The sequence below is a fragment of the Diceros bicornis genome, chromosome 18 (genome assembly GCF_020826845.1).
Source record: "Diceros bicornis minor isolate mBicDic1 chromosome 18, mDicBic1.mat.cur, whole genome shotgun sequence".
Classification (NCBI taxonomy): Eukaryota; Metazoa; Chordata; class Mammalia; order Perissodactyla; family Rhinocerotidae; genus Diceros; species Diceros bicornis.
Window position 1 is genome coordinate 17,254,010 of NC_080757.1, and position 27,168 is coordinate 17,281,177.

General features: G+C 53.7%; 1 protein-coding gene across 1 annotated transcript; it reads left to right on the plus strand.

Annotated features, from left to right (window-relative positions):
* Positions 1-1,826: 1,826 nt before the first annotated feature.
* On the plus strand, positions 1,827-14,455 carry TRARG1 (trafficking regulator of GLUT4 (SLC2A4) 1). Its single transcript, XM_058559467.1, has 3 exons — positions 1,827-2,213; positions 13,074-13,307; positions 14,258-14,455. The coding sequence occupies exons 1-3, from the start codon at positions 1,827-1,829 to the stop codon at positions 14,453-14,455; spliced, it is 819 nt and encodes a 272-aa protein (XP_058415450.1).
* Positions 14,456-27,168: the final 12,713 nt, after the last annotated feature.

A 27,168-nucleotide genomic window follows, 5' to 3' on the forward strand; every position in this document is an offset into this window, starting at 1 on the left:
GCCCTGAGGACTGAGCTGAGCGCAGGGAGCCTCATCTTACTGGAGGCCTGCATTTTGCGAATAACCGTGGGTTTCCTTTATGGAGCAAAAATTCTTACTTTAAAATAGTCAAATTGATCAAACCTGAAAATTTGCCCCAAAGCCACACACTTTTTTGAAACTTATTTGCCTCCAGGCGTCCTTCCGGCTCCCCAGGCTCCCCCTCGGCCCCAGCCCCTGGCTCTCACTGCTCTCCTTCCCTCTCCTTCCTTCAGCCGTGGCCATTTCCTCGTTCTCTGTCTGCCCCGCTCCCTCCACACCCAGGCGCTGCCCTTGCTGGAAGCAGCATTTCCAAAGCCAGCTTGATACACAAACCAAAGCCATTTCTTTCCCCTGAAGTGGCTCATTTTGCTTCAAACCAGACCCGGATCTTGGACCAGGGATTGAGGTCTGGTTGGGATACAGTTTGGGACGTGTCTCTCCACTTCTGGGCCTCGGTTTTCTAATCTGTGACATCAAAGGATTTGGACTCCACGACCTCCGAGACCCCTTCCCACCTCTACCTCCACCCCCCCCACCCCTCCACCCCCAACCCCTGTCATGCGTGACTCTAGGGTTTCAAACTCCTTCCAACACCCTCCTCCAAACCAAACACACACACACACACACACACACACACTCTGGTGGTTCCAGGTCACCCTTATAAAACAATGTGAGGAAAGAGATCAGGGACATAGAAAGAAAGAGATGTAAAGAAGAGAAGGAGGCAGAAACAGAGGGAGGAGACATAAGAGAACAAAGACAGAGCCAGAATCAGAGAACAGGCAGCCAGCAGCAAGGCCCTTCAGAGCCGGCAGCTGCCCGGAGGAGCTCTCGAACAGGAGGGATCTTTGCCAGCTCTTTAGCACAGCAGAAAAGCTCTAATGGGCATGAGATGGGGCCAACACTTCCTTCCTTCCACCTACTCTGCCCCACCCCTTGGTGAGCTGCTCAGAAACCCATTCAGAGGGCCCTATGGTCCAAGCAGGATCCTCCAGGGGCCATGCTGGTGCTCACACCTCCCCTTCCCTCCTGGAGCCAGGCTCTGGCCCCCTATGGGGGGGGGAAGTCAGGGTCCAGGTGGGATGCCGTAGGTCCAGGGCCCAGCGTTTCCCATCAGATAGGAGGAAGCACGAGCTGGTCAGGTAGAAGAGAAGCAGAGGGCTGTTTCCCAGGACAGTTGAAGACACACCCTTTGTGGCCCACTTTGCCTTTTTCCCCATACAGAGCCCCCAGCCCAGAGGAGCAGGTGCTGGGGCCGCAGTGGAAACCAGAGACAGCCCCGAGTCCCTGTGGGCTGGGCTGGGCTAGGCTGGGCTGGGGCAGAGGCAGAGCGCGGCTGGGTGGTTCTCTGGGGAGAGGGGAATTGAAAAGGAAAAGCATCTTTGAGGAGGGCGGGAGGGAGGGAGGCTGTGTGGCATACACACACACACACACACACACACACACACACAGAGCCTCCCAGACTTAGCCTAAGCCTCACTTGGGAGAGAAGCATTCTTCTCTCTGCTCTTGGAGCTGCTTTCTGTTGCTTCCCCGCCCATGTGTGCTGTCAGCAGCACCAGCAAAGTTGGCCTCAAACTTGAACGGGGCTGAAGGCTCCAGCTTCCTGGAGCTCCACGGGGGCAGCAGGCAGTCCCCAGCCTCTGAACTCAGCTGGCCCGGAGAAGCTGGCCCTTGCTCCCCTGGCTGACACTTCTGCCCCTGACCTGTAGGTCCCCAGTCTGGGCTGAGGAATGGTGCGCTGAGGTCCCTCTGGAGACCTTCGTCCCGGCCTGGAGCTGGAGCAGCCCAAGGCTCAGGCCAACATGGCCAACCCTGTGCAGCCTCAGTTTCCTCCTGCACGGGAGCCAGGCACCGCCTCACCCCTGGACCTGCCGGAGATGGAGAAGCTCCTCACCAAGGTGGACGACAAGGCTGACAAGTCCCTGAAGCTGTCCAAGTCCCTTTCAGGGGCTCTGGACTTGGAGCAGAATGGCCACGGCCTGCCCTTCAAGGTGATATCCGAGGGGCACCAGGAGGCCACACTCCCCCTGTCGCCCTCTCGGGCCAGCTCGAGGCGGGCATCCTCTGTTGCCACCACCTCGTATGCCCAGGACCAAGAAATCCCCAAAGATTACCTCATCCTTGCCATCGCTTCCTGCTTCTGCCCCGTCTGGCCCCTCAACCTCATCCCCCTCATCTTTTCTATCATGGTAAGTGTTGCACTTGGTTCCAGGGGCAGGGGCAGGCCCAGGGGTTGGCAGGCACTGGACGCCCTGCCTGGGGTGTAGAGAAAAGAGAGCTGGGTGCCAGGGTTTGGGGAAGACTCCCTTTCCCAGCTGGCCTACTACTCCCCCTTGGAGAGGGGGCCAGGGGCCAGGAGAGCTCCTGTCGTCTCTGCTCCTGGCCATCACAGCTTGATTTTGCACACATCTCTGCTGGGGAGGGGACCCCAGGGAGCCGCCTGGAGCTACATTCTGACTGCAGAAAGACAGCCAAGTTGAGGGTCTTGCCTTTTGGTCGGGGGGTTTTCCCAAGGAGTCATTCCTGAGCAGGGCTGTGTATCAGCAGAGGTTGCAGCCAGGTGTTTTCAGGTGGGGAGCCAGGCCCGTGTTCTCAGGAGGGGAGCCAGCCCCTCCTTCCCTGGGGCCACCCGGGCATTCTAACAGCCTTTGCGAGCTCTGGTTTCCAAGGGCTGACAGTGGCTTCCCTCCCATGCACCGAGGGCTCCTGGGCCTGGCTCCCCCGAGGGGTGCACGAGGAGTGGAGAGTTTGCAGGCTGCTCCTCGGGAGGGGGGTTCTCACTGGGGCCCTCTGGGACTCGCAGTTGCGCTGGTTTCAGCATCTGTGTTCAGGAGAAGGGAATCTGGGTCACGGGTGAAAAATGAGTGTCGGAGGCCATGGTTGGCTCTGCCAAGGAGGCGCACGGGGCTAGTCTTTGCTTCTCACACTCTTGTACTGTGGAGTTTTGAGTAAATCATCTTAGATTGTCCCCAAACCAAGCCATTTGGATAGAGCTATTTACAGAGGATCCACAGAAAATGTCAGTAGAGGTTGGCAAGTGACTTTTGAGGTCCCGGAAGGAGAGAGAGAGACCGGGCAGGCAATGACTTTCAGAATGAGGTTAGGAGCAGGGGGAGTAAATTGCCAGCCCCAGGACTGAGGACGGGGTGGAGAGATGCTGTCTGCTTCCCTCTGGAGTGACTCCACTGCTGAGTCATCTGTCACCGAGCCCCCAGGTGTTGTGGTCACTTCTGCAGCCCCCAGGCTGTCCTCTGAGAAGCCCCTATTTCCTCATATATCTCCGTCCACTTCACTGAGGCCCTGTCTCCAGCCAGGGAAGTCTTCCCAACCCCCATCAAATCCAGCACCACCTACCAGGACGTCAAGGGACACCGGCAGCGTTTCTAAGTCTGAGGGACTTGGCATGAGCGCAAGAGCCAGGGCTGAGCAGGACGCGGGGTGGGGCCTTCGAGGAGGTCCTGCTGCACTTGGGAGCCCTGGGGGCAGAGCCAGGCCCCAGGGGTGCAGCCCATGGCTCTGGGCAGGGCCAATCTCTTGGTTACAGAGAGAAGCCCCAGAAGGGGAGATAGGCTTTGGGGAGGGAAACACACAAGGGCCCAGGAGAAAACAGTCGCTGGAATCCGTCTCCTGGTGGGGGTGGCAGGGTGCAGGCTGCGTAGGGGCTACCTTTGTCAAAGGAAACCTGGGCCCAAGACTGTGAGACCACTGATCCCACCCCTAGTGCATTTCTACATCCTTCTGAGGTTCTCAAGTCAGGTCTGACGGTCACTGGGTCTGGGCAGGGAATACTGCACTAAACTAGACAGCATTGCCAATTTCCAGGAGCCTCCAGTCCAGTGGGGAGAAACTTGTAAACAGATTCTTACAACACATTGCAGGAAGCGCCCATGCTAGACAAAACCACAGGTGTTGTATGGCCTCAGCCAAGTCACTCAAACCTCACTTCTCCTCAGCATTCCCAACTGCAAAATGAGTGTCACCATAACCTCTACATTATAGAGCTGTGTGAGGGCAAAATGTAACAAGCCACACAAAGTCTGAGGAACACACCCAGTGCATAGTAAGCGCTGTTACACGGCAGGTGGGAGTAATTAAGCGGCAGCTGAGTGTCTCCCTGGTGGGGGATGGGAAGCCATCCCAGGCTTGTTGTTTTTTTTAGAGCTTTGAGATATAATTCACATTTACAATTCACCTATCTAAAGTGTACAATTCAATGATTTTTAGTATATTCACAGAAAAGTGCAACCATAACCATAGTCAATTTTAGAACATGTTTCTCACCTCCAAAAGAAACCCTGTATCTTTTTTCTATCATCGCCCTCTCCCCTGGTCCCTCCCAGCCCCTGGCAACCACTAATCTTCTTTCTGTCTCTATGGATTTGCCTCTTCTGGACATTTCATATACATGGAATCAGACAACATGTGGTCCTCTGGGACTGGCTTCTTTCCCTGGGCATCGTGTTTTCAAGCTTCCCCTCTGCTGTAGCATATACATCATAGGGTTTGGAGCCAGAGAGGGGCGTGGTCAGATTTCCATGATGGTAGATCAGGCTGGTGCAGGGTGAGAGGAGGGTCTGAAGGGGCCCCGCTGAGCCTGGCATTCGGGAGAGGGGAACTTTGCAGGAGTGCCGGTGAGAGATGAAGACGCCTGGACAAGGGTCATGACAAGGGACAGAGGGGGTTTCTGGAAACCTTCTAAGAGTCGGTAACGCAGACCATTCATTCATTCATTCAGTGAGCTCTCACTTGCTTGTTTGGAGGGAACTAAGTGGTAGAGGATGACTAGGCTCCTTCATGAATGAATGTGCCTCTTTTATGAATCGGGCACCATGCTAGACATTTGGGAAGTGGATGGATGAGACATGGTCTGTTTGGCACGGCAGAAGGGTGTGAGAGTGTGATGTGGAGGGAGGCAGGCAGGGACCTGCTCTAGGAATTTAAGTTTTATTCTAAAGGCCCTGAAAAATTTTAAGCAGAGATGTGATGTGGTCAGTTCATATTTTAAAACTAACACTCAAATGCATTGTGGGAAATGAGCTAGAGCAGGCAGGACTGGGAGCCGGGAGACCCTACAGGAGGCTCTTGAGATAGTCCAGGCAGGGGTGGTGAAGGCCTAGCCCAAGCAGCGGCTTAGAAAGGAGGGCCCTGGTGAGAGGATTGTTCAGCAGGCAGGAGCAGTGTTTGCTTTAGACTCCTGCTTACCCAACTCAGAAATAGCAGAGCTCTGGGCACTACGGCATTTAACAGGTGGGAAGAGGACAGAAGAGGGTTTTGAAAAGAAGATCCCAGGAGGTGGGAGGAAAACTAGAAAAGGAGGAGAAACATGTGGGAGGAGCGAGCTTGGAGGAGGGCAGGTCAAATTGCGGCGGAGAGATCAGGTTCAGTAAGGATGGCAGTGTCCGCTGGCTTGGCCATTTGTAGACCCCTGGGGACCCTGGTGATGGAGATGCCTAGGCAACAAGGAGAGAGGTGATTGACGACGCGAGGTTCCTGAAGAGTGGAGAGATGGGATCTAGAAGAAGGACCCCCTCCCCTGGACCCTGGAGGAGAGGCCATGAGGAAAAAGCAGATAGAGATACTCGAAGGAAAGAGAGTTGGTTCATGCTGTACGGGCTCCGTGCTGCCAGCGTATGGAGGGCAAGGTCATTTGCTGAGAAATAAGGGCTCGGTGGCAGAGGAGAGGAGAGGAGAGGTGACCAGGGACAGGCAGGTCAATGGCCTGAAGGCTCTGCTGAGGCTGCAGAGCAGGGTCTGATTTGTTATCAGCCTGCATGGTGGTGTGGGTTTTTTCCAGCCGTAGGTATAGAGTCACAGATGTGACGTTGGGCCCACCCAAGGCTGGGGATAACAGAGTTTCCATGAGAGCAGGGCCAGGTGGCACAGAAGATGCTGGCAAAGGTGGCTGAGATGATGCACCAAAGGATTGGGCCGGACTGGGAGGGAGTGAGGCTGGGAAGATGGCCATAGCCTTGGTGGAGATGGTCACAGGTTTCAGAGAAGTCAAAGGGCAGGTTCAGGGGGTAAGAGAGTTATTGCGGGGTTGAGATTTCAGAGGAGGAGCCAGGTGGGGTGATGGCCAGGGGGAGTATAGTGGTGGAAATGAATTTCTAGAGGGGACTGTTAGGACCCTGGGAGAAGGAGCATGAGGGAGCCCAGGGTTGAGGGATAATATTCCTGACATTCACCGCATGCTTACTAAATATCAGGTACAGGTCCAAATTCTTTGCATATATCATCTCATTTAATCGGGACTCTGACCCTATGAGGTCTAAGTATTGTTGTTATTCTTGTTTTATGGATGAGAAAACTGACGCCCGGAGATGTGAAAGGACTGCGAGTAACTGCAAGCCCAGGATCGGATGCCTAGGGCCAGAGCTTGTGTTCCCACCCACTACACTAGCCGGCCTCATGGCAATCGGGGAGCCCAGGTGGGGAGCGTTATTGGGTGTGCCCACACTTGTCTCCCCTCTTATGGGAGCCAGTCTAGTGCACAGGACCCTCCATTCCCCAGGGAGGGACGGGGTCAGTTATTCCTCTAGGGCTGAAACACTCGGTCCCACCCAAACAGCAGCAGGGGTCAAGGAGGGACAGAAAGTGTGGAAAGAGAGTAAGTCTCCTGTGCTGGTGTCTCCAGGTCCTGGGGACAGACTTCAGAACTCCTCATCTGAGATCCCCCCACTGGTTACCAAGTGAAGGATCAAACCCTTGACTCCAGGGTGGAAGGAGATGCACAGCCCTGACAGCCTCTGTAGAGCTTACTGTCTGCAGAGCATGCCCTAATAGAGGCTGACAGAGTCTGGCTAATTGTTCCCATTTAACAGACAAGGCAACTGAGACGTGCAGAACAGCACCTTGCCCACGATCACGCAACTGGTAAGAGGCAGATCAGCTGGATGCTGAGTTCAGGGTTCTCTGCACGGCCCCACCCTGCATCTGCCTCTGGGAACAGGGATGGTGTGTCCCTCTCAGGAAAGCCAAACCTTTCAGGCATTTGTGCAGGGAGGGAAGAATTCCACTTCCTTCCCTCTTTCTCTCCCCCCTGCACAGTGTACCGCCCCCCCCCCCCACTAACTCCACCACTGGAAGACTAATGGACCAGCAGCATCCTTCCCACTGTGCCTTTGACAGGGGCCTGCTGTGACCAGGGCTGGTGGATCAGGGGCTCTACCTGAGGGGCTGGGATCACGGGTATCCAGACCCACCACAGCCTCCTGTGACCCTCCTGGGGTGGCCAGGGCAAGGCTGGCTTCATCCATTTTACTTCTGGGTCAGACTGAGAAATGACCATGTTCCTCAACGCCAGCAAAGTCTCCTGTCAATGAAGACAGCTGGACCTCATGCAGCCGGCCATCAACGGACAATAGTGATAAAACAAGCATCAGACAGATCTGGGTGTGCATCCCAGCTCTCACCCTTATAAGCCATGTGACCTCATCCAAATCACTCAATCTCCTTCTTTAGCCTCAGTTTCCTCATCTATACAATAGATGTAAGAAAACCATTGACCTCATGGGGCTGTTGGGAGGATTAAATGAGCTAATATGTATGAAAGCACCTAGCACAGAGCCTGGCACACAGTAAATCCTTAATAAATAGAAGTGGTTGCGGTTATTATTAATACTAAATGAAACTTGGCAATGTCAGAGGAAAGGGCAAATCCTCTGTGGACAGGCAGTTCTGACTTTAAGCAATTTGGGGATAATGGAGTCTCACCCCTCATTACACCCCCAGGGGAGGCGGGCAGCCCTGTCTGTGGTTTTGATGGAAGCCTCGGAGCAGTCCCTTCTCTGTAGTGTTCCTACAACACGTGGGAGAGCTGTAGAGGTCCAGAGTGGCTTCGACGCTCCCTTTCTTAGGATTATGTGGTTACCTAATTATTTAACTGACATGTTGCAGGCTGACTTTCATTCATTTGTGCAATTTATCCATTCACTCAACAAGAGTGCTTGTCCCCAACCAGCGCCAACAGTTGGCTGGCAGGCGGACGTGTGGCTTAAGATACTGACATGCTTCTGAACTGGTTGGTAAATGGCTGTTGTCTCAAGCCCCTAAACATTCCCAATCCCTCCCATCCACCGTTGCAGCTGCCCTGACTCCTTTCCCAGGACCCCTCACCATGCCTTCCTACTCCCCGGCAACTGAAGGGTTATCCTGCAGTCAGGCCATTCCAGAAACAATTGCAGTGTTGCAGAGAGAGGGATGTGAAGGGGGCATGGAGAAGCACATCCTTTTGCCTTGACCTGCCGGGAGATGCTTGATCTCCGTGGAAGGACTGCTTGCTGATCAGCTCTGGTACGTCTTGTCAGTGCTCCTCAGATCTGCTGGGCTTGGCTTGAGCCTTGTGGTAGAGGAAGCTCTTTCCTGAGAAGTTCTGTTGCCACTTTCCTCTGGCTGGTTTCAGCCTCGGGCAGCTCTCCCCAGCATCCTCTCCACCCCCTCCTCCCCCCCGCCCCATCCCCACCCCCTACCCGCTCTCAGAATTTTTTCAATGTCTTTCAGTGATCTATTAACCTGAATTCATTTTTCCCTTCACCATTCCCACAGCCATTGCAGTCACAAATGATCTATTAATTCATAGTCATTACAACATCATTGCAATTACTATTATTATGTCTTCAACTTGAGCCATTTTGTATAAGGGGAAGATAATGCCACTAAGTGGGGATGAGAGCTGCTGGTAATTTACTCATAAAAAGAAATGAAGGGTCTTCTTCCATCCCTGGAGTCAAAGGATGGATCTTTCATTTGGTAACTAATGAGGGGACTTCAGAAATGAGTGCTAGCTAGAAGTGAGGAACTTCTGTATCTAAAGTACGGCTCTTCTCTTAGAGACAGCTATTTTCCCTCCATTGTACAGATCAGAAAACTAAGACTTACAGGATAGTTGTGAGGTGTACATTGGATATTGTGTATAAAGTGTGTGACACAACAAAGCAGCCACAATCAAGTCTGCCCCGTTCCATCTGGCCATTCGCAGTGCATCTCCTTCAACGGTGTCTCTCAGGCTTGAAGGAATGTGCATGACTGGGATGCAGGACTGATGGCTCTGTGGATAAAGAAGAGAGACTGGGCTTAGTGTGGCTGAAAAAATTACCTCTCACTCTTGCCTACTCCCCCCACATCTCATACCCAAGCAACTACACATGCGCATCTCTCCATGGTCCTGAATCATTACTGGGCGCACAACTATTTCTCTGGAAAGTGGGGGCAGGACTCATCTCAAACCTGGCGCCCTTCTGCCTGCATGCCGTGCTTACATCTGAGAATGAGTCCCTTGACTCAAGGTGGCCCCAGAATTTCTAAAGCCACATTTCCTAGACCCTGAAACCTTTCTGTATGTTGCCCCCTCTTCCTCCAATGTTGCTTTGGTGTTGAACTCTTGAGCTCAGTGACCTGGGCTGGCCATGCAGAGAGCTGTAGGTGGCATGGCTAGTGGGTGGGGCCAAAACTCAGTTGCCAGATATCTGTCCTGTGGGACCTATTGCCCTTATTTCTTTCATGAATATGCTATTTTCATGAATCTTCTTTAACTTTGATCTTTCCACTGGCTAAGTTCAGTGATTAGAAAATAGACTCTCCTCTCGTTCTTTTTCTCTCTTCTTTTAGTCTTTGCTTGGTCAAATATCTACTGACTACCTACTAGGGACTATCCCTAGGTTACATAAGAGGAATACCAAGACTGAGGCTGCATGGTCCCTGCCTTCAAGGCGCTTACAGTCCAGAGAAAGAGACTGACACAGCCACAAGAAATAATGACACAAAGTGGTAAGGGAGAAAAAGAGTGGGGCAAGATGCTACGGGAGTCCCAAGGAGGGGATGATTAATTGCTTGTGGGAACCAAAGAAAGTTTTACTGAAGGTGACTCTTGATGGATGAGGAGGAGCTGTTGAGGTGGCAATATGGTAATGAGGAAAGGCATTCCAGTGCAGACACAGTACATGCAAAGGCACCGAGGCCTATCCCTTTTATGGGGAGTCATGTGACCAGGCTTGTGTTTTAAAGACCTCACCTTGGCTGTTATGAGGAGGTTGGATGGGGGCAAGGCTGGAGCAGAGAGACCAGTGAGGAGAAGGCTGATGAAATCTCCAGATGAAACAGATTGAAGGAGTGGGCTAGGGCAGTGTAGTTAGGGCTAGAGGAGTAGGGACGGACTTGAGGGATATTAGAAAGGTCAGGAATTCATACTTGATTGTATTTGATGATGGGGAGAGACAGAGAGGAAGTCCAAGAGGGGAAATGCTAGGATTCTCTCCTGGAAGTTGGAGCTGGAGGAAACAGCCTTGCAATGAGACCTTGCTATTCATGGTGCTCTGTGTTCCAGCTCCAGCTCCTCATCTGTAAAACGGCCTAATAACAATCCCTGTCTCATAGGAGCATTAGGAGGATGAAATGCTCTACTGAATGGCAAGCACCTAACATAGTCCCTGGCACAAGGTGAATGTTCAGACAATGTTAGGGATTATTATTATTCCTGTGGAAGTGGAGGAATCTTGGTGGGCTTCACGGAGGGGGTGGCATTGGAGCCAGCCCTTGAAGGATAGAGAGGTTGTGGGGGGTGGAATGTGGGCAGGAGAAGTAGCATGAGCAAAGGCATGTGAAAGCCAGTGCTCATACTCTGGGCAGGTCAGATTGGCTGGGTGCAGAGGTTGTGGAAGAGAATAGTAGAGAGTCAAACGAGGAAATGCAAAGCTAACTGAGTTTGGGCTTTGTTCTGCGGGCAGTGGGGGCCGTGGAAGAAGCTGGGCAGCCATGGTTGCCTCCGCCACCATCATCTCGCTGAACTTTTGCATCAGCTCTCGACTCCCCACCTCTTCTCTGATTCCACACTACAGCCAGAGGGGTGTTTTGGAAACCATTGCCCTGCCCCCAGTCTTACGTCTTCACTGGCTCCCACTGCTTCTGGGATAAGGACCAACCTCCTTCCTGTGTGGGCAGAGCCCTGCCTGGCCTGGCCCCGCCCACCTCCTCTTCCTCACTCTCAGCTCCAGCCGCACTGGCCTTTGTCCAGCCCCTCCTGCTTCCTTCAGACAACAACGATATATTGAACATCATATTTGCCATGCAGGGCCTCCCTCAGGGCCTTTGCACATGCTGTTCTCTCTGCCTGGAATACTCATCTTCCTTTGGAAACAAATCTATTTAATTCTTACTCATCCTTCACATCTCAGTCCGAATGTCCTTCCTCCCAGAAGTCTTCACCAACTCTCCCCTTTTATAAGCTCTCATAGTACCAGGTTCCTCTCCTTTGGAACACTACCCACTGTTGCAATTTTACATTTATTTGTGTGATCAGATGGAGGCCAGCCTCCTCCACCAGGCTGTGAGCTCTGTGAGCCTAGGAACTGGGACTCTTGTGCACACTGCTGCATCCTGGAGACCTAGCACAGTGCCTGGCATAAATATCTGTGCAGTGAAATGGGAGTGTGGGCAGTAGAATGGAGAGGAAGAGAGCTTAGAGCCAGGGGGATCTTCAGGAGGCTGTTGTCCCAGTTTAAGAGAGAAGTGGCACCTGGAACTAGGGCAGGTCCCAGGGACCTAGAGAGGAGAGTTGCAATGGAATTGACTAGGAGAGGAAACTGATGAGGAGGGTGGGATGGGAGAGGACTTGTGACCGAGCGGGAGGACTCCAGGCTGTCACCAATAATCGGGGCTTGAGCACGTGGAAGGAGGAGCACAAGGCCAGGAGCAGATCTGGGAAGCAGGAAGCCATGGTTTGGGGCAAAGAGAGTTTGGTGTCACGCTGTGGCAGGTAGGTGGCGCTGGCCTGGAAGGGGCTTGGAGTAGGGAACCAGGGGGTAGGGGGTTGGTTAGAATTCTGAGAGGTAAAGAGGACAGGACCCCAGGGAGGGGGGCACCCCCATAAGGAGAACAGAGAAGGGAAGGGTCCCTTCTTTGAACTTCAGCTTCTGTAAAGGTGGGCAACACTGCCAACCTCGTAGGAGGATTCTGAGGCTAAATGAGGTAATTTAGGTACCATGCTTCACAAGCTGCCCGACACAAAGTAGGGCTCAGTGAACCATCGTCATTGTCGTCATCATCGAAGTACTTGACTACATTTCCATGCTGAACTCAGGAGCCTCAAAGAAAAGAAAAGAACCAAATAAGTGGCCTGAGGCCTTGAAAGTCCTTTAGTGGACTCCCGCCTGTGCCCATTCTAGAAGTCCAAGATGCATCAGGGAGTTCTAGAGCTGGAGGAATCTGGAGGTCCCGGGCCAGCCCTGGCCAGCAGGTTGACACCTGAACCATCATGGGCAGGGCTTCCATGGAGACACTGGGGACCCATCTCCTATAGAGCCCCCCCAGGATCCTCTCTGTCCATCCCCCCCCTCACCCACCCTGATTTCACCAAATTAAATGGGGCCAAGAAAAACTGAGCTCCCTGAGAGGGAGCGAATATCAAACAGGCCCCCTGTGAAGCCACACAGAGCTCCCCGCCCCCCAGCCCCGGTCTTCCCAGTTCAAACCCAAAACACCTCGCCTTTCTGGTGCGATTCAGAAGTGGGTTTCGTTGAATGAGGATGTGGTCTCTGGTGGGAAATAGGGGGAGGGAGGACCAGTGTGATTTTTTGCTTTTGTGGCAAGAGGGGGCTCACAGAGGACAGGAGGCAGGAGCGTCAGGCCGTAGAAAAAGCCCCAGGGGCTGCCTTAGGTCTCAGCGCGGCCGCAGCAGTGAGCCTCCAAGGCTGGCCTATCTGCTCCCACCAGCTCAGTGTGGCCTGGACCCGGTCCACCCTCTCAGGCCCTCGGTCTCCACTGTACCACCCTGCCCCGTCACTGTCCTGAGACAATGCCCTGCATTGCTTGGTTCTGTGTCCAGTTGTCCCCAGCCAGCCAGGGGCAGGCTTAGTTAGGGGTCCCCACAAGAGGTCTGGGCCACTCGAGTCCAAGCCACTTCTCCAGGAGGATCCCACTTTCTCTCCCTTGCGGGGGGGGATGCTGGAGTGTGGGCTGCAGTGGGGACCGGGTGTGTTCCGGAGGCCCAGGCAAGGGGCCCCCACAGGGCTGCCGAGGACAGCCTCCCCGAGGTCTCTGCCGCCCTCTCTCTGCAGTCTCGAAGTAGCGTGCAGCAGGGGGACCTGGACGGGGCCCGGAGGCTGGGCCGCCTGGCCCGGCTGCTCAGCATCACCTTCATCGTCATGGGCATCATCATCATCATCGTGGCCGTGACTGTCAACTTCACAGGTGAGGCCCCGCCACGTGGAGCGGAGGGAGCCAGCTTGCTTGGTGTGAGGACTGTGGAAGGGTGTAGCCCAGCCCTGTGGAACAGCGGTGGAGGGTTAAAAGTACGTGGGGGCCACAGCCCAGCCTCGCACTGTAGAAAAGCAACCTAGTCCCCGGCAGTTACCAGCTGAGTGGGATTGACTGTCATACCTGGAGAGCGGATCAATAGGAAAAGACGGGGAAAGAGCTCGGGCCTAGGAGTCAGAGGCCATGAGCTCGGCTCGGCTCTGTGGCCCTGGCACCTGGGCCAGTGTCTGTGTGGCTGAGCCTCAGGGGTTTTCATGGCTAAGGTATAAGAAGCCTCCAGCACTGAGGCCGTGTCAGAAATGCAGAATCTCAGGCCCCACCCCAGACCCACGGAGTCAGAACCTGCATTTTAGTAAGATTCCCAGCCTGATCATTCAAGTTTGGGAGACACTGGTCTAGAATACAGTGTTCAACTTGGGACAGGAAGCCTGGATTCAGCTGTGGGGTCACGGGCAACCTTGGCCGCTTAGGCGAGGGAAGACTGCAGGTTTGTAACCAGCCGGCCTGGGTTCGAAATCCGCGTCCTCCACTTTCTATCTGAATTGAAGCAAGTTCTGTAACCAGAGTCTGATGGACATGCGAGCACACGAGAGGCAGGAGCCCACTAGCCCAGGGCATTGGCCTCAGAACCTCCGTATGATGCCCAGTCTCCTTTGTCTTTCTACTCCTTGTCATTTTAGACATCACTCTTTTGATGGCAAGTGACAACTACTGAACTCAAACTGGCAAAGGGAATTGTTTAGCTTCCACTAAAAAATTCAGGCATAGATGGTTCTGTGTTCAGGGGTCACACACCCACCTCTGAACCAATCACCCAGGCTGTGGTCCTCGCATTGGCAGGAGTTGAGTTCCACCAAGAGCCCCAAACCAAATGACCCCCGTTACCTTTTCCCACGAGGAAACCGAACCCCAAGTCCTCCAGACAAGGACTTGAAGACCCCATGTTTCGAGCTTGGTTCTGCCATAACTGTTCTTTTCTTTACAGTTCAGCAGAAATAAAAAGAACCAGGCGCCGTGCTCGCGGAGGCAGGCCCTGCCCAGCTGGAATGCTCAAACCCACACCCGCCCCACACCACGGGAGGACAGGGCGGTGACTGCCGAGCGCCCGCCTGTCCCCGAGCTCCAAAAGCACAAACTCGGAGGGAAAGCCCCAAGTCACGCTACCGTCAACCACATCAGATAGGAAAAGTGAGAGGAAGAAAGGAAGGAAGGAAATTAAATTGACTGTGAAACCAATGACTAATGTGGTTTAATCTCATGGACTTGTCCCGACATTTTGACCCCAGTGTTCTGGCTTGTTTCTGGTCCCCACGATTTCCTGGGCTTGACCAAGTAGCATCTATTGCCAGAATGAGAAGAAACCAGCCCCAGAAACGAGACGAACTACGGTGGAGAGAGAAGCAGCGCACTCCCTGTGTGTCTGATGACCAAGAGCAAAGACATGGGACTTTATCTTTTGTATTTTTCCTGAGGGGATAAAAAAAGACTGTTTGCATGTCCTGTGCCACACGCCTGCTGCGATCCCAGCCAGCGCCCCAAGCTCAGATGCTGAGCTGCCACCCAACACATGCCCTGGGTCCCCTCGGGCACATGGGATGTGCAGCTACCCTGGAAGAGGTGACAGCCACATTCATCGCAGGGTGGAGGCGCCGAGAGGGATGTTGGTGAAGACAGGAACAGGGGCAGCATGACCCTCGGACTCTTCCCAAACTTTTCAGCCTTGGGAGCATCTCTGCTGAGAACTCTGGTCCCAGAGCGTCTCCCAGGATGACCCAGTCCTCCTCTTGCTCCCTACCTGTGTGTAGCCTGGGCCGCCAACCACCTGCCCTAGCCTGACCCAGTCCCCTGCTCTGTCAGTGAGGAGGAGGCCGGGCCTGAGCTCTTGTCCTGCCATGGCCTCCCCGATGGTCTGGGGTACAAACTTGGGGCTCCATGCAGAGTGGCTGAGGGTCCCCATGCAGAGCGGCTGAGGGTCCCTATGTGGAGCGGCTGAGGGTCCCTATGCAGAGTGGCTGAGGGGTCCCCTTGCAGAGTGGCTCAGGTTCCCGTGCAGAGTAGATGAGGGGTCCCCATGCAGAGCGGCTCAGGTCCCCATGCAGAGCGGCTGAGGGACCCCATGCAGAGCGGCTGAGGGTCCCATGCAGAGCAGCTGAGGGGTCCCCATGCAGAGCAGCTGAGGGGTCCCCATTGCAGAGTGGCTCAGGTCCCCATGCAGAGTGGCTCAGGTGGGGCCCAGGCTCCGGCTCCCAGCCCAGCTGCATCTGAAGCTTTGCACCTCACCCTGTGCCTCTGGCCCTCCACACACAGCGGAGGGTTTCCCTGGAGGGGGCTGTGGGACCAACCCTGGGGGGCCTTCCCATGGGCTCCCAGGCTCTTAGCAGTGTTTGTATTGCCTGTAGGGGAGAGGGCCAGAGCGTTTTTATGAAGTTTATTGTTTATTGAGTCTAGAGAGTTCCAAGACAGAGGGAAGAGCTTGGCTGAAGTGTCCAGTGTACAGGAGAGTTGGGGGCCTGGGGTTTGGGAATACACACACATGCCCAGAGGCAGGGGCTGGACATCATGGCCTGTCTCAGGACCTAATTGGACACCTGCAAGGAACCAAGCAGGGCCCCTCGGGCTCCTGCCTGGCTTTTGGCCCCGGGATTCTCCCCAGACTTCTCCCTGGTACAGGCTCTGCCCACAGGGCCCTCTCCTGCTCCCGCCTCCCCTGCCGGCTTCAGCTCCCAGGTCCTCGGAGAGGGCTGCTGCGGGTTTCCCACCCCTGGAGGCCCTGCCTAGCAGCCAGGGTTACTGGGCTCGATGGGAGGGCAGGTTCCCAGCCACAGCCAGACTGGCCACCGGGTGGCAAAGCATGTTTCCCCTGCTCCCGTTCAGGACCCTCGTGCCTCCTCCCAGGGCCCCTGTCCGTCTCCCCCACATGCCTCAGAGGCTCCTGAGAGGGAGCCTGTTAGCACATAGGCTCTGTCTGCCGGGAGGGAGTAGCTCTGAGTCCCCAGCTCCGAGCCTTCTAGTAGGGCCTGTGTGACAGGGGAGGGGCACAGAGCCCGGGGCACGGGGTGGATCCTCTTGGGCTGGTGCTCCTGCATCAGTCCCCCACCTGGGGAATAAACTCCAACCTCTCCCCACCCTAAAGGAGGGGCCGGCTGGGTTTGCTTTATGGGACCTTTGAGGCCTAAATAAACATGCCTCTGTTTGTCTGGGAGGGTAGGGGTGAGCCCAGAGCATTTGTGTCACTTTCGAGGTCGGGTCAGGCCAGGGGAGATGTGAGGTCTATGGAACTGGTTAGTTGTCACAGGCCCCAGCTCTGGGAGGAGGGATCATGAGTCTGCGGTCTCCCAGCAGGCCCCAGGGCTTCCCAGCTTCAGCACCCCAGGGAGAAGAGAGAAATGAGCAGACAGTCTAGGCCTGGTCTCGACTGTGGCCTCTGAGTGCACTGGGATCGTCACACACCCAGACCTGCCCCCCCCACCCAGGTCACACGCACACATACACACACTCGTTCACACTCAAAACCCAGAACAGTCGAGAAGGACAGAAGCCACCAGCAGAGCCGCAGGAACAGGCACAGCTGGAACATCCTTCCATTTGGCAAGAACGACTTGAGAGTTCAGTGCCAAGGACGGAGCTCAGAGGCCTGGGGGTGTGTGGAAGGAGCAGAAGCCCCAAGATCCCGGCCCCTCAGGCAGAAAGGAGCACAGGCCTGAGGACGAGAAACCCTTCAGAGGCAAGACTGGGAGGGAGGACCCCTCCGCCCCGCCCACTGGCAGCCTGGTTCCCCCAGGCCTCGTCGAAGGAACACTGGAAGGAACAGTGGCCCTGCCATCCCAGCTCCATCTACGTCCAGCCACTGGCTGCATGAACACAGTGGCACCCCGGCTTAGGGCGCTGACCCAGCCTCTCCCCACGTCCCACAGGGAGCAGCAAGCACTCTCCCTCACCATCCCGGCACCGCCCTCACCAGTTCACGGCCCTGTATTCCTTGGCATGGAAAGAAATAAAGCTGACCGTACGTGCGCCCCATGGGCCTGTGTTTGTGCCGCTGGGGTCAAGGGATTCCAACAACTGGGGGGGACATCCACTCAGCCTGTCTGTCCCAGGGTTGGGCTGGGAGCTGGATACTGGGAAGCCTGGGAACACGGGCCCCATGACCCACTCGAGGCGTTCCCCTGGGGAAGTCATGTGTCCGCTCCGGGCCTCAGTTCCTCCAGTGAGTAATGCCGGTCCCACCTTCCCTCGGTTGTTCTTTTGCATATGAACAAAGATCTCAAGAGAGAGAGAAGAGGGCAGGAGACCAGCACTTGCTGACAGCCTGGAGCATGCTGGGCATTTTACACACATTGGTAAATCCACACGGCACTCCTAGGGGGTTACGTGTGTTGAGCCTGGGTTCAGATTGGTAAACTGAGGCTCAGAGAGGCTCAGGGACTTGTCCCAGGTCACCATGCCTGGCACACAGAAGGTACTGAATGAACCTTGGTGAACTGACCCCATCCCTAGGTCTGACCCCAAAATTGGCTTCTTGCCGCCATGCTTTGCTGCCCAGAGAGGACAGCCCTATGGGGTGGAAGCCCTCTGGAAGGAAGGTGAGAGTTAGTTGTGTCAGGGGGAAGGGTGGGAGGAGGGCTCCAGTTCCCAGGCTGCAGGATGAAGCAGGTTGCTTGCTGTGGAAGGTGGCAGGGGCCTCAGGAGGGCAGGCCAAGAGGGAGGCGGGCATGGGCAGAGCCACATGTCCCCCACCCCCACCCCCAACCCTGGGCCTCCTCTAAAAAGGCACTAATCCCGCGACCTTACCACCTCCCAAAGGCCTCACCTCCTAATACTGTCTCCTTGAGAGTTAGCATTTCAGCATATGAATCTGGGGGGACACAACATTCAGACCACAGCAGTGTGTAAGGGCTTCAGTGGGCGCTCACTGGGAGAGCTGAGAAGGGAGCAGCAACCTTTGTCTGGGAGGTCGAGGGGAGGCTCCCTGAGGGACCCTGGCTCTGGGCCCCCTCCCTCTCTCCTTCCACAAACTTGTACTAAGCACTTACTATGTACCAGGCCCTGAACTGGACCCTGAGGACAGTCTCAGATGAAAAAGATGAAAAAGGACAGGCTTCCTGGACCATGTGACCTTTAACCTAAGGAAAAGCTCTGGAAGGAAGGGGGGAGCTGGTTGTTGGGGGCGGGGTGAGCAATGTCCAGGGAAGATGGGGCAGCAGGGAGGGGAACCTGGTGGTCCAGAGGGCTGTCCCAAGAGGTCGGGGGAGCCCAGAGCAGGAGGGCAGCCTGCACCAGGAGACTCTCGTGATCTTTCCAAAAGCATTTATTTTATTTATTTATTTTTTTTGTGAGGAGATCAGCCCTGTGCTAACATCCGCCAATCCTCCTTTTTTTTTTTTTTTTGCTGAGGAAGACTGGCCCTGGGCTAACATTTGTGCCCATCTTCCTCCACTTTATATGGGACACTGCCGCAGCATGGCTTGCCAAGCAGTGTGTTGGTTTGTGCCCGGGATCTGAACCGGCGAACCCCAGGCTGCCACAGTGGATCGCGCGCACTTAACCGCTTGTGCCACTGGGCCGGCCCCTCCAAAGGCATTTAAAGCACCATTCAGGGGTCCAAATTAAGATGAAATGTCACCAGAGTAATGCTATCAATTTAATTAACGCTCAGATGAATGGACACCTTCTACACATGGGCATTGCCAGTAACAATCACATCACTTTACTGCCCAACTTGGTGGCCTGAAAATTTCTTTGGCATCATTTGTCAGACACAATCCAATTTTAGAAACTTTAAAATGGGGGAAGGGAGGACATGTGTCTCAGAATCAGTGAGGGAAAAGTCGGAGCTTCCACAATGCAGGAGGCCTCAAATGACAGATGGCTGAGCCCTGGGACAAGGGGCCTGGCCTCTCTGAACCTCGACTCCGCATCTGTAAATGGGGTGACAATCTGCTCTGTACGCCCACAGGACTGTTGGAAGCCTGATGGCCCCCCTGGTGAACTGTGAGGGCTGAACACATGTAAGGGCACAGCCTGGCCCCAGCCTGGAGAACACCCCAGAATCTGGGAGGTTCTGGGCACCCCAGGCTGACCCTTGAGCCCCTGCTATCCTCCATCCCCAGACCTCCCTGCCTCCTCCCCGCTCCCTGACACATGACAGGAGACAAGCCCATGTGCCCAGGAACGCTGTCTGGCCCAGGCCCCTTTCACTCATTGGCTGTGTCATCTTGGGCAGGCCCCGGCCTCTTGGGGCCTCAGTGTCCTCAGACAGAGGAGGGAGCTGAGCTGGCCTAGAGCGGGCTTCTCAATCCTGGCTGCACATCGGAGTCACCCGGGAGCTTTGGGAAATGCTGACGTGTGGCTGCCACTCTAGAGAATCTGGTTTACATGGTCTGGGGTGTGGCCTGAGCATCCGGACTTTTAAAAGCTTTCCAGGTGATCCCAATGGTCGCTTGAAGTTGGGAGCCCCTGGGCTAGACTCTAGAGCCTCGCTCCTCAAGGCGTGGTCCCTGGACCACCAGCCTGGACATCACCCAGAGCTGGCAGAAATGCAGAAACTCAGGCCACGTCTTGACCTAATGACTCAGAATATCTGTCCTTCACCAGGAGCCCTGGTGGTTCATATGCACTTTAATGTTGGAGCAGCTCTGGGTGAGCCGCCTGGAGCCAGAGCCGGCTGGCTTGGTCACAGTCTCACGTTAGACATGCTTTCTCCAGTGGGTCTTCTATCTCCCTCTAAAAATAGTCATCATTTTCTTTGCTTTCTTACTGACAAGGGTCTATTGCAACAAACTGAGAAAATCTAGGCAATACTGAGAAGCAAAGAGAAGGACAAAGAGAGAAACCCCAGAGAAGTTTGGGGGTCTCATAGCAGAAGAGATCTGCACCCCCCTCCCCAGAGCGTTTGCCAGTGAGGCTGCAGCCCCTTGCGGAGAAGGCGGCCTGTGTGTGCGCGCGTGCGCGCACGCGGTGGGAGGAAGTCGGAGAGTCAGGGTGGGTGTGCCCCCAAAGCACAATTCCCAAGGAGACACAGACCTTTCCCCCTCCCCCAGCATCTAGTCCGCACTGTGGACCTGCTGGAACCTGCTTGGGGATGGAGGAAAGTCAAGTAGGTGTCCTAAAGTTGCTTGGATGTAAACTTCTACTCCTAACCAAAATTAACACCCTGATTCTCCCGGGTCTCCACCCAGCAGACTCCAGGCCCCGGAGAAAGAGTGAAGGAAGGGGCCTTGGGAAGCTGTGATTCTCTTGCACCCTTGTCCTGTGGCAGGAATTCTGCTCCCAAGGCTGGCTCAGGTACATATTGTTCCTTGGTGCTGATGGCTAAACAGGTGCCTCCAGGCAGAGGAGGTATGGAAGTTGTAAAAAGATCCCCTTTCTGGGTGTGTTTGCAGCCTGCTCCCAGCCTGGTGCCCTGAGGACAGCTGGATTCAGAGGCCCAGGCACAGAGGCCTGCCCCTTTCGGGAGGGCTGCAGAGAGTCCCTCCCCGGAGCTGGAGGCAGAGCAGGTCAGCTGGCAGCTGGGCCCTGCCAGGGCTTCTGCCTCCTGCATTATTGATCTGCCGCCTGGCTGTGGCGGTGAATAATTCATCAGAGGAAGGAAGGAGCACTAATCTGGGCTCCTCCCCGCCTCGGAGCTCACGGTTCACTCCTCTTCGCTTAATGGGCTTCCAGGGAGGCCCTGCTGAGTCTCCAGTTTCTCCTCGTACCCACAGGGCAGGCCCACAAAAGGCCTCGCAGGTCTGGGGTTGCAACGACCCTGGCTTACCAGGATAGATCTGCCCGCAGCCCCAGGAACGGGGTACCCCATCCTGGCTCTGCTTCTGCTCCCCCAGTGCTCTAGAGTCACGTGGCCTGAGTTCACACGCTGAGCCCTTTAACCTCTCTGATTAGGTGGATTGTGTTATGCGTGAGAAGGACCAAACATCACCCTGAGCTATAGCACCTGCTCGGTAAACACAAGCCGTTACTGTCGTTGACGTCATTTATAACCAATGGTGGCTTCCTTCTTTGTTGCCAAGGTCTTGGTGAAGGGCTGAGGGCACCAGCTGGGAAGGGGGTGGGCGGTAGATGACGGATAAGCCTGCTTGGGGTGGGCCAGATCACAGGAGGCCTGGGAGCCCCTGCCTGTGGCCAGGACTCCATCCTTGAAGAAGTTTGCTTTGCCCCCTGCTCCCGTCATAAGTAGAGCCTGCCCCTGACTACGCCATTCCTCCAGGGCCTTACTTCTCATTGGGCCACCGATTCTTCAAGTGACCACATCAGAGGGGATATCTACTTCTCATTGCTCATTTGTCTTCCTTATTAAAGCAAAGAGCTAGATGACCAACATGAAAACCAGCATTATTATTATTATTACTACTTTTTTATTATTTGCAGTTAGTTTTCAGTAGCAATTGCTGCAGAGTACAAAGTTACTTTTTTCTTGCTTTGAAAGAATATTAGTATTGTACTGTCAGACTTGACATTTTTTCTTTCTTTATCACCCAAGGTGAAGTAATCATAAATAGAAGTTTTTGAGAAATCTTCTAAATCAGAGATTGACAAACTTTTTCTGTATGAGGCCAGATAGTAAGTATTTTAGGCTTTGCAGGCCATATGGTCCCTGTTACAACTACTTAACTCTGCCACCGTAGAACAAAGGAGCCATAGACAAGACACAAATGGGTGTGGCTGTGTTCCAATAAAATTTTATTTACAAAAACGTGGTGGACTGGAATTGGCCCATGGGCCATAGTTTGCTGACCCCTGCTCTAAACCCACTCAGTATATTGGTTTCTGTGGCAGGAAGGAGCTAGCTTTTCTCTATACCCACTTTCCGTTTAATCTTGGGCACCTAGCTACATTTCCCAGCTTTCTTTGCTGTGAGATGTGGCCATGTGACTGGGTTTTGGCCAAGTGAATGTGGGTAGAAGCGATGTGTTTCACTTCTGGGGGTGGGGCCTGGGCCTTAAAAACCTCACCCAGAATCCTCCAGTCTCTCCCATCTGCCAGCTGGATGTCAACTCCCAGGGCAGCCTTGGAAGCTACTTGTTGGGGACAGCAGAGATGCTGTCAACCTGGGTCCCTGGATGACGACGAGGAGCAGAGACCTCCTTGCTTCCTAATGCCAAGCTGCTGATTGGATTTATGTGTTATGCCACCTAAGATTTCAGGATTTATCTGTAATGAATTCAATTTCCTTCCTTTATTCTACCCATTTTACAGATGAGAAAATTAGTTGAGCTAATTTAAGGTGTGAAATATCAAGGTATTGGCTAAATAGTTTAAGAAGCAAAGTATCAAGTTATAGTTCACTCATAAACAAACACTGGTTGGCCTACTACGTGCCCGACACTGTGCTGAGTGTTGGGTATACCGTGGTGAACAAAGCCAACTGGGTCCCTGCCCTCAAGGATTTTTGTAAGTCTAGTGTCTACAGAGATGAAACAAATGAATACACAATTACCATCTGTGACAGGCGGTAGGAAGCATTTACGAAAGTATGTGATGGAGGGACCTGATACAGATAATGGAATCAGGGAAGCTCTCCCTGACGAAACGACATTTACACTGAGTCCTGATGGAGTTGTCCAGGTGTGGAAGGGATGAAGGGGTTGAGGCAGAGCCAGGCCAACAGCTGGCATGGGCCAAAGTCCAGGTGGGAGAGTGCTGGGCTCATCGTACAGCAATGCCAGGAAGGGCAGTTAGTGCACCTGGCTCCTGCCCAGTTGGTGATTATTCCCTTGTGACAGGTAGATTAAGGACAGTGGTGTGGTTGATGGATTGCTCATCCTATGATAACACCTATGATAAACACCATTTAAAGAAGGAAGGAAAAGGCAGATCATTAGTATCTAAATTGGAAACAAACATGGAGTCTAATTCACTTCACCCCCAAAGCTCTACTGCTAATTCCCAGGTGCCAGGCCATGGGGTGGGAATTGGGGTGAGGCAGGGAGGTCGGAAATGCAGTCCCCGAGGCAAGGAGCTCCTGGAGCCTCCAGGGAGGTGTGGACAGCCAGCCATCTGCTGGAGACATAGTGACCACCCAATAGGGAGACAACAGGGCAGACAGGGTGACGTGCCTCGGCCCTGGGGTTGGGAAAGGGGCCCCTGCAGAAAAGAGCTCTGTCATCACATAGATGGGGAAAACACTGAGTTAAAGGAGGCTAAATACAGTCGCTTGACTGTGAGACCGCCCAGAGCCTTCAATACGCCAATGTGCAACGTGCATCTTCAAGAGCGGATGGAGATGCAGTGTTTCCTTAGACTTAATGCACCGCCAAGCCCTTTCTTTGAGGAGTATTTTCTTGCAAACCTACTTTAGATTTGCTGAGCCAAGCACTTCCGTATGTCATTAAAGACTCTTTGTGAACATCCTTTTTAGTGGCTGGATAATATGTATAAGCCATCACTTATTTATTTACTTATCTTTTCTCCCATTGCTGCGCACTTAGGCGTCCAGTTTTTCTCTCTCCAATTTTCTTCCTGCCTATACTTTTTTTTTAAAATAATTTTATTTATTTATTTATTTTCTCCCCAAAGCCCCAGTAGATAGTTGTATGTCATAGCTGCACATCCTTCTATTTGCTGTATGTGAGACGCGGCCTCAGCATGGCCGGAGAAGCGGTACAGCGGTGCCCGCCCGGGATCCCAACGCAGGCCGCCAGCAGCGCAGGGCGCACACTTAACCGCTAAGCCACGGGGCTGGCCCCTGCCTATACTTTTAAAATAGGCTTCAACACTAGGGGAGCAAATTCTGAAGGTGCTCTAGGAGCAGCTCTTGCTGGGTTCCACTGCTCCCGACAGCCAGGGAGAAGAGCTCCGCCTCCACCCAGGGGCAGCTGATGAGTTGCCATGGCAACCACATGGTTGAGGAAGAGGGAAGATGCTGGCAGGTGGGCTAGACAAGGAAGCCCCCCCGGGGCCAGGGAGGCTGGAGGGCTGAGGCTGACCAGACCTGACTCTTGGGGGACCTCCTGGGAATGATGGGTGGGTGTCTAAGCTGCCTTTAGGTTCTTCTCGGCTCCCGGCAACACCAGGTGACCAGGACTCTCTGCCAGAAGCCTCCTTCTCCCATGAATTTGCCTGTCGGGGCAAAGAGGGAGGCAGACGTCAGGAGCTGGGAGGGTGGGTGGCTGGGGGCAGATGAGGCCTCATTCCTGCCCCAGTTGGCTCCCATGTCTCCAAAGTTGCTCCACTTGTTTTTCACTGGATGGAGAATTTTCTTCTATACATTTCTTCATTTGGTCTGAATTCTATGTTTCTCAAGGAAGTTTTAACGAGGATCCCGTTGTGCACAGTCGCCTGTCAGAGGAAGAGGTTTCTGGGTGAGAGGAGACCTGGTCTTCTGGGGCCTCTCCCAGGAATGCAGTGAGCAGGGGGATGATGGGGCAAGGGCCAGTGTCCCAGAGGCCTCTGTCTGATGGTGCAATGCTCTCCCTGACTCGCAGACAGGCACCACCAATGTGGTAAGCAACCCTCCTCCAGAAGAACTTTCTGTGCTCCCTGGCCCATGCAATATTCACTCTTGAAACTTTTTTTAAACATAAAAACAATACAAGTCATGTACACCAGACTGACATCAGCAGCCGGCCATGAGGTGGGGTTGTGGCACTGGAGAGGTGACCAAGGTAGCCTTTCAGCCTTTATTCCGTATACCTCGTGTCATCACAATCTTACAACAATCATTTATTTCTGTATTTCTTTTACAACTTGGAATTTGAATTTTTAAAAATAGGGATGTATGAGGGAGGGAAAATATTCCCCATAATCCATTAGCCAAAGGAATCAATATGAATATCCGAGCATTTTTCTTCCAGGCTTTTAAAAAGGAATTTGGTTTTGATATACAGCAACAGTCACTTTATAATAAAAGGGCTCAACCAAGTGCTCTTTGCATGGCAGCCGGACTCTGCAGGCCCTTCCGTTTCCCTCAACCTGCCTCCTCACACATGCCAGCCTCGCCTGACTGGAAGGACACACAAAATGGGTACAGGTGGGTGGGATGGGTTGTCAGAGGGGATGGAAGCCCATGGAAGCTCTCCCTCCTCTGACTGACTGGGCGGGTCTCCAGGAAAGCTCCCTCCTTCAGCATCACCTCTGGGGCCTCCCCAGGGTTCACTTCTGCTGACCTTTGCTTTGGATTCAAGTCCTGTTCTCGGCCCTCGCCCTAGAACTGGATGCCCTAGAACTGGACGCTCTGGTCCATCTCTTGTCTCCAGACTCTCCTCTCAGCCCTCCCCTCTGCCCCTCACAGTTTCCCTTTCCCGAAAGCCTGCCCTCCCCTTACCCCGGCTGGAGGCAGACGCCTCTGCTGCCTCCTCCTTCCCCTAGTGAAGTCGATGCCCTTTTCTATTTGCTGCCCTTTCTGAGGGCCTGTGGCTGTAGCAAGATGTCCATTTAAGGAGCAACGTGGATGCTGGAAAGTGCATGTAATGGGATTGAACCTGGATGTAAGAATGGTCCCATGTGATTTCTTTTCAACCCTCAGACCAGACCCCACAGCCCTCCCCGACACCCATCCGTCTGTCGTCCGTCGAGGGCTTTGGGAAGCTGAGGGAAGTCCCTGGGCACCGAGGTCCCAGGCCAGGCTCCCTCTGGCTGGTTGGCCGGGAGAGACAGTCTCAGGACATTCCCCAGAGAGGGGGACACAGTTCCAGGCCGGATCGGCCCGCCCTCCCAGGGGAACCAAGCGAGATGAACTCATGTTGGATCGCGGCCCGTGGGAGCTGCTCTTGTGCTGGTTGCACGGGCAGGAGGTAAACACGCACCGAGGAGACCGCAGCCAGCGGCTCCCTGCGCGGCGGGTCTAATTATCAGCTCAACATAATGACGACAGGACGGAAAGTGGGGGAAATAGAGGGACAAAACTCCCAGCTCCCGCCTTCCACATTTCCACTGCCTGGTGTGTTAGCTCTCCCTCTCGGTGACTTCCCCCAGAGTGTGGAGTGGTTTTTTTCCTTCTTTAATTTCTTTCTGATTACAAAATTAACACAAGTTCATTGTGGCAAACTTGGAAAATGCACAAAATGTAACGAACAAAACAAAAATGTCCCCAGATTGCGTACTCCAGCCACTCCCTTTAACATTAAGTGGCCTTATTTTCAGTAAAGCACTGGCCACTGTCTGAAGTCATCTCCTCGATTTATTTATTTGCTTGTTTTCTGTTTCTCCCTCACCACAGTCTTAAGTCTGTCTTATACACAGTTAATGTCCAGGGCCCAGGACAGCACTGGGCACACAGTAGGTGTTTTACTTCGTGTCTGAGGAATCAATGAATCTGGGGCAGTGTGTGTTTTCACTCAGTTGTGATCACCCAGTTCATGCTATTTTGTATACCGATTTCTTCATGTTCTTCATGCCACGGGAGTGGGGTGGGGGAGAGAGACGGGGTGGCTCTGGGCCCAGGCCTAGGCACAGGGAGAGTGGGGGAAGGCACAGAGAAGGCAGTCCAATGACGTTGCATCAGAGTCACACATCTGCCCCAGGTGGGGACTACATCTCATCCTTGGGGTTGTTGGTACAGAAATCCAAGAGGTTAATTCAACTTGCTCAAGGTCTCACAGCTGGTCAGCAGTGGAGTTAGACCTGGAACTGATGATATAATAAAAGCTTCATCTTATAGAAAAAAATATATCAAATCAGAAATATAGGTTACGTTTTAAGAAGGTTTTTAATTAAAAAGAAGCTCTGAAGCACATCCGAGGGATGTAAATGTCCTTTTCATTTGGATACTGTTCTATCAAAAGCCTTAGTCTGTGCTGATAAGAAAATGGATTTCACAAGATTGAATTCAACAAAGAGGTTTGGTAGCTGATTAATTAACTGAGGCAAAGGTCTCAAGGGAGTTTAAAATGGGGCGACCCTTTGTTCTCGTTCAACGCAGGAAGATCAATATTCTCTTGCTGTCAGATTGATTTAAAG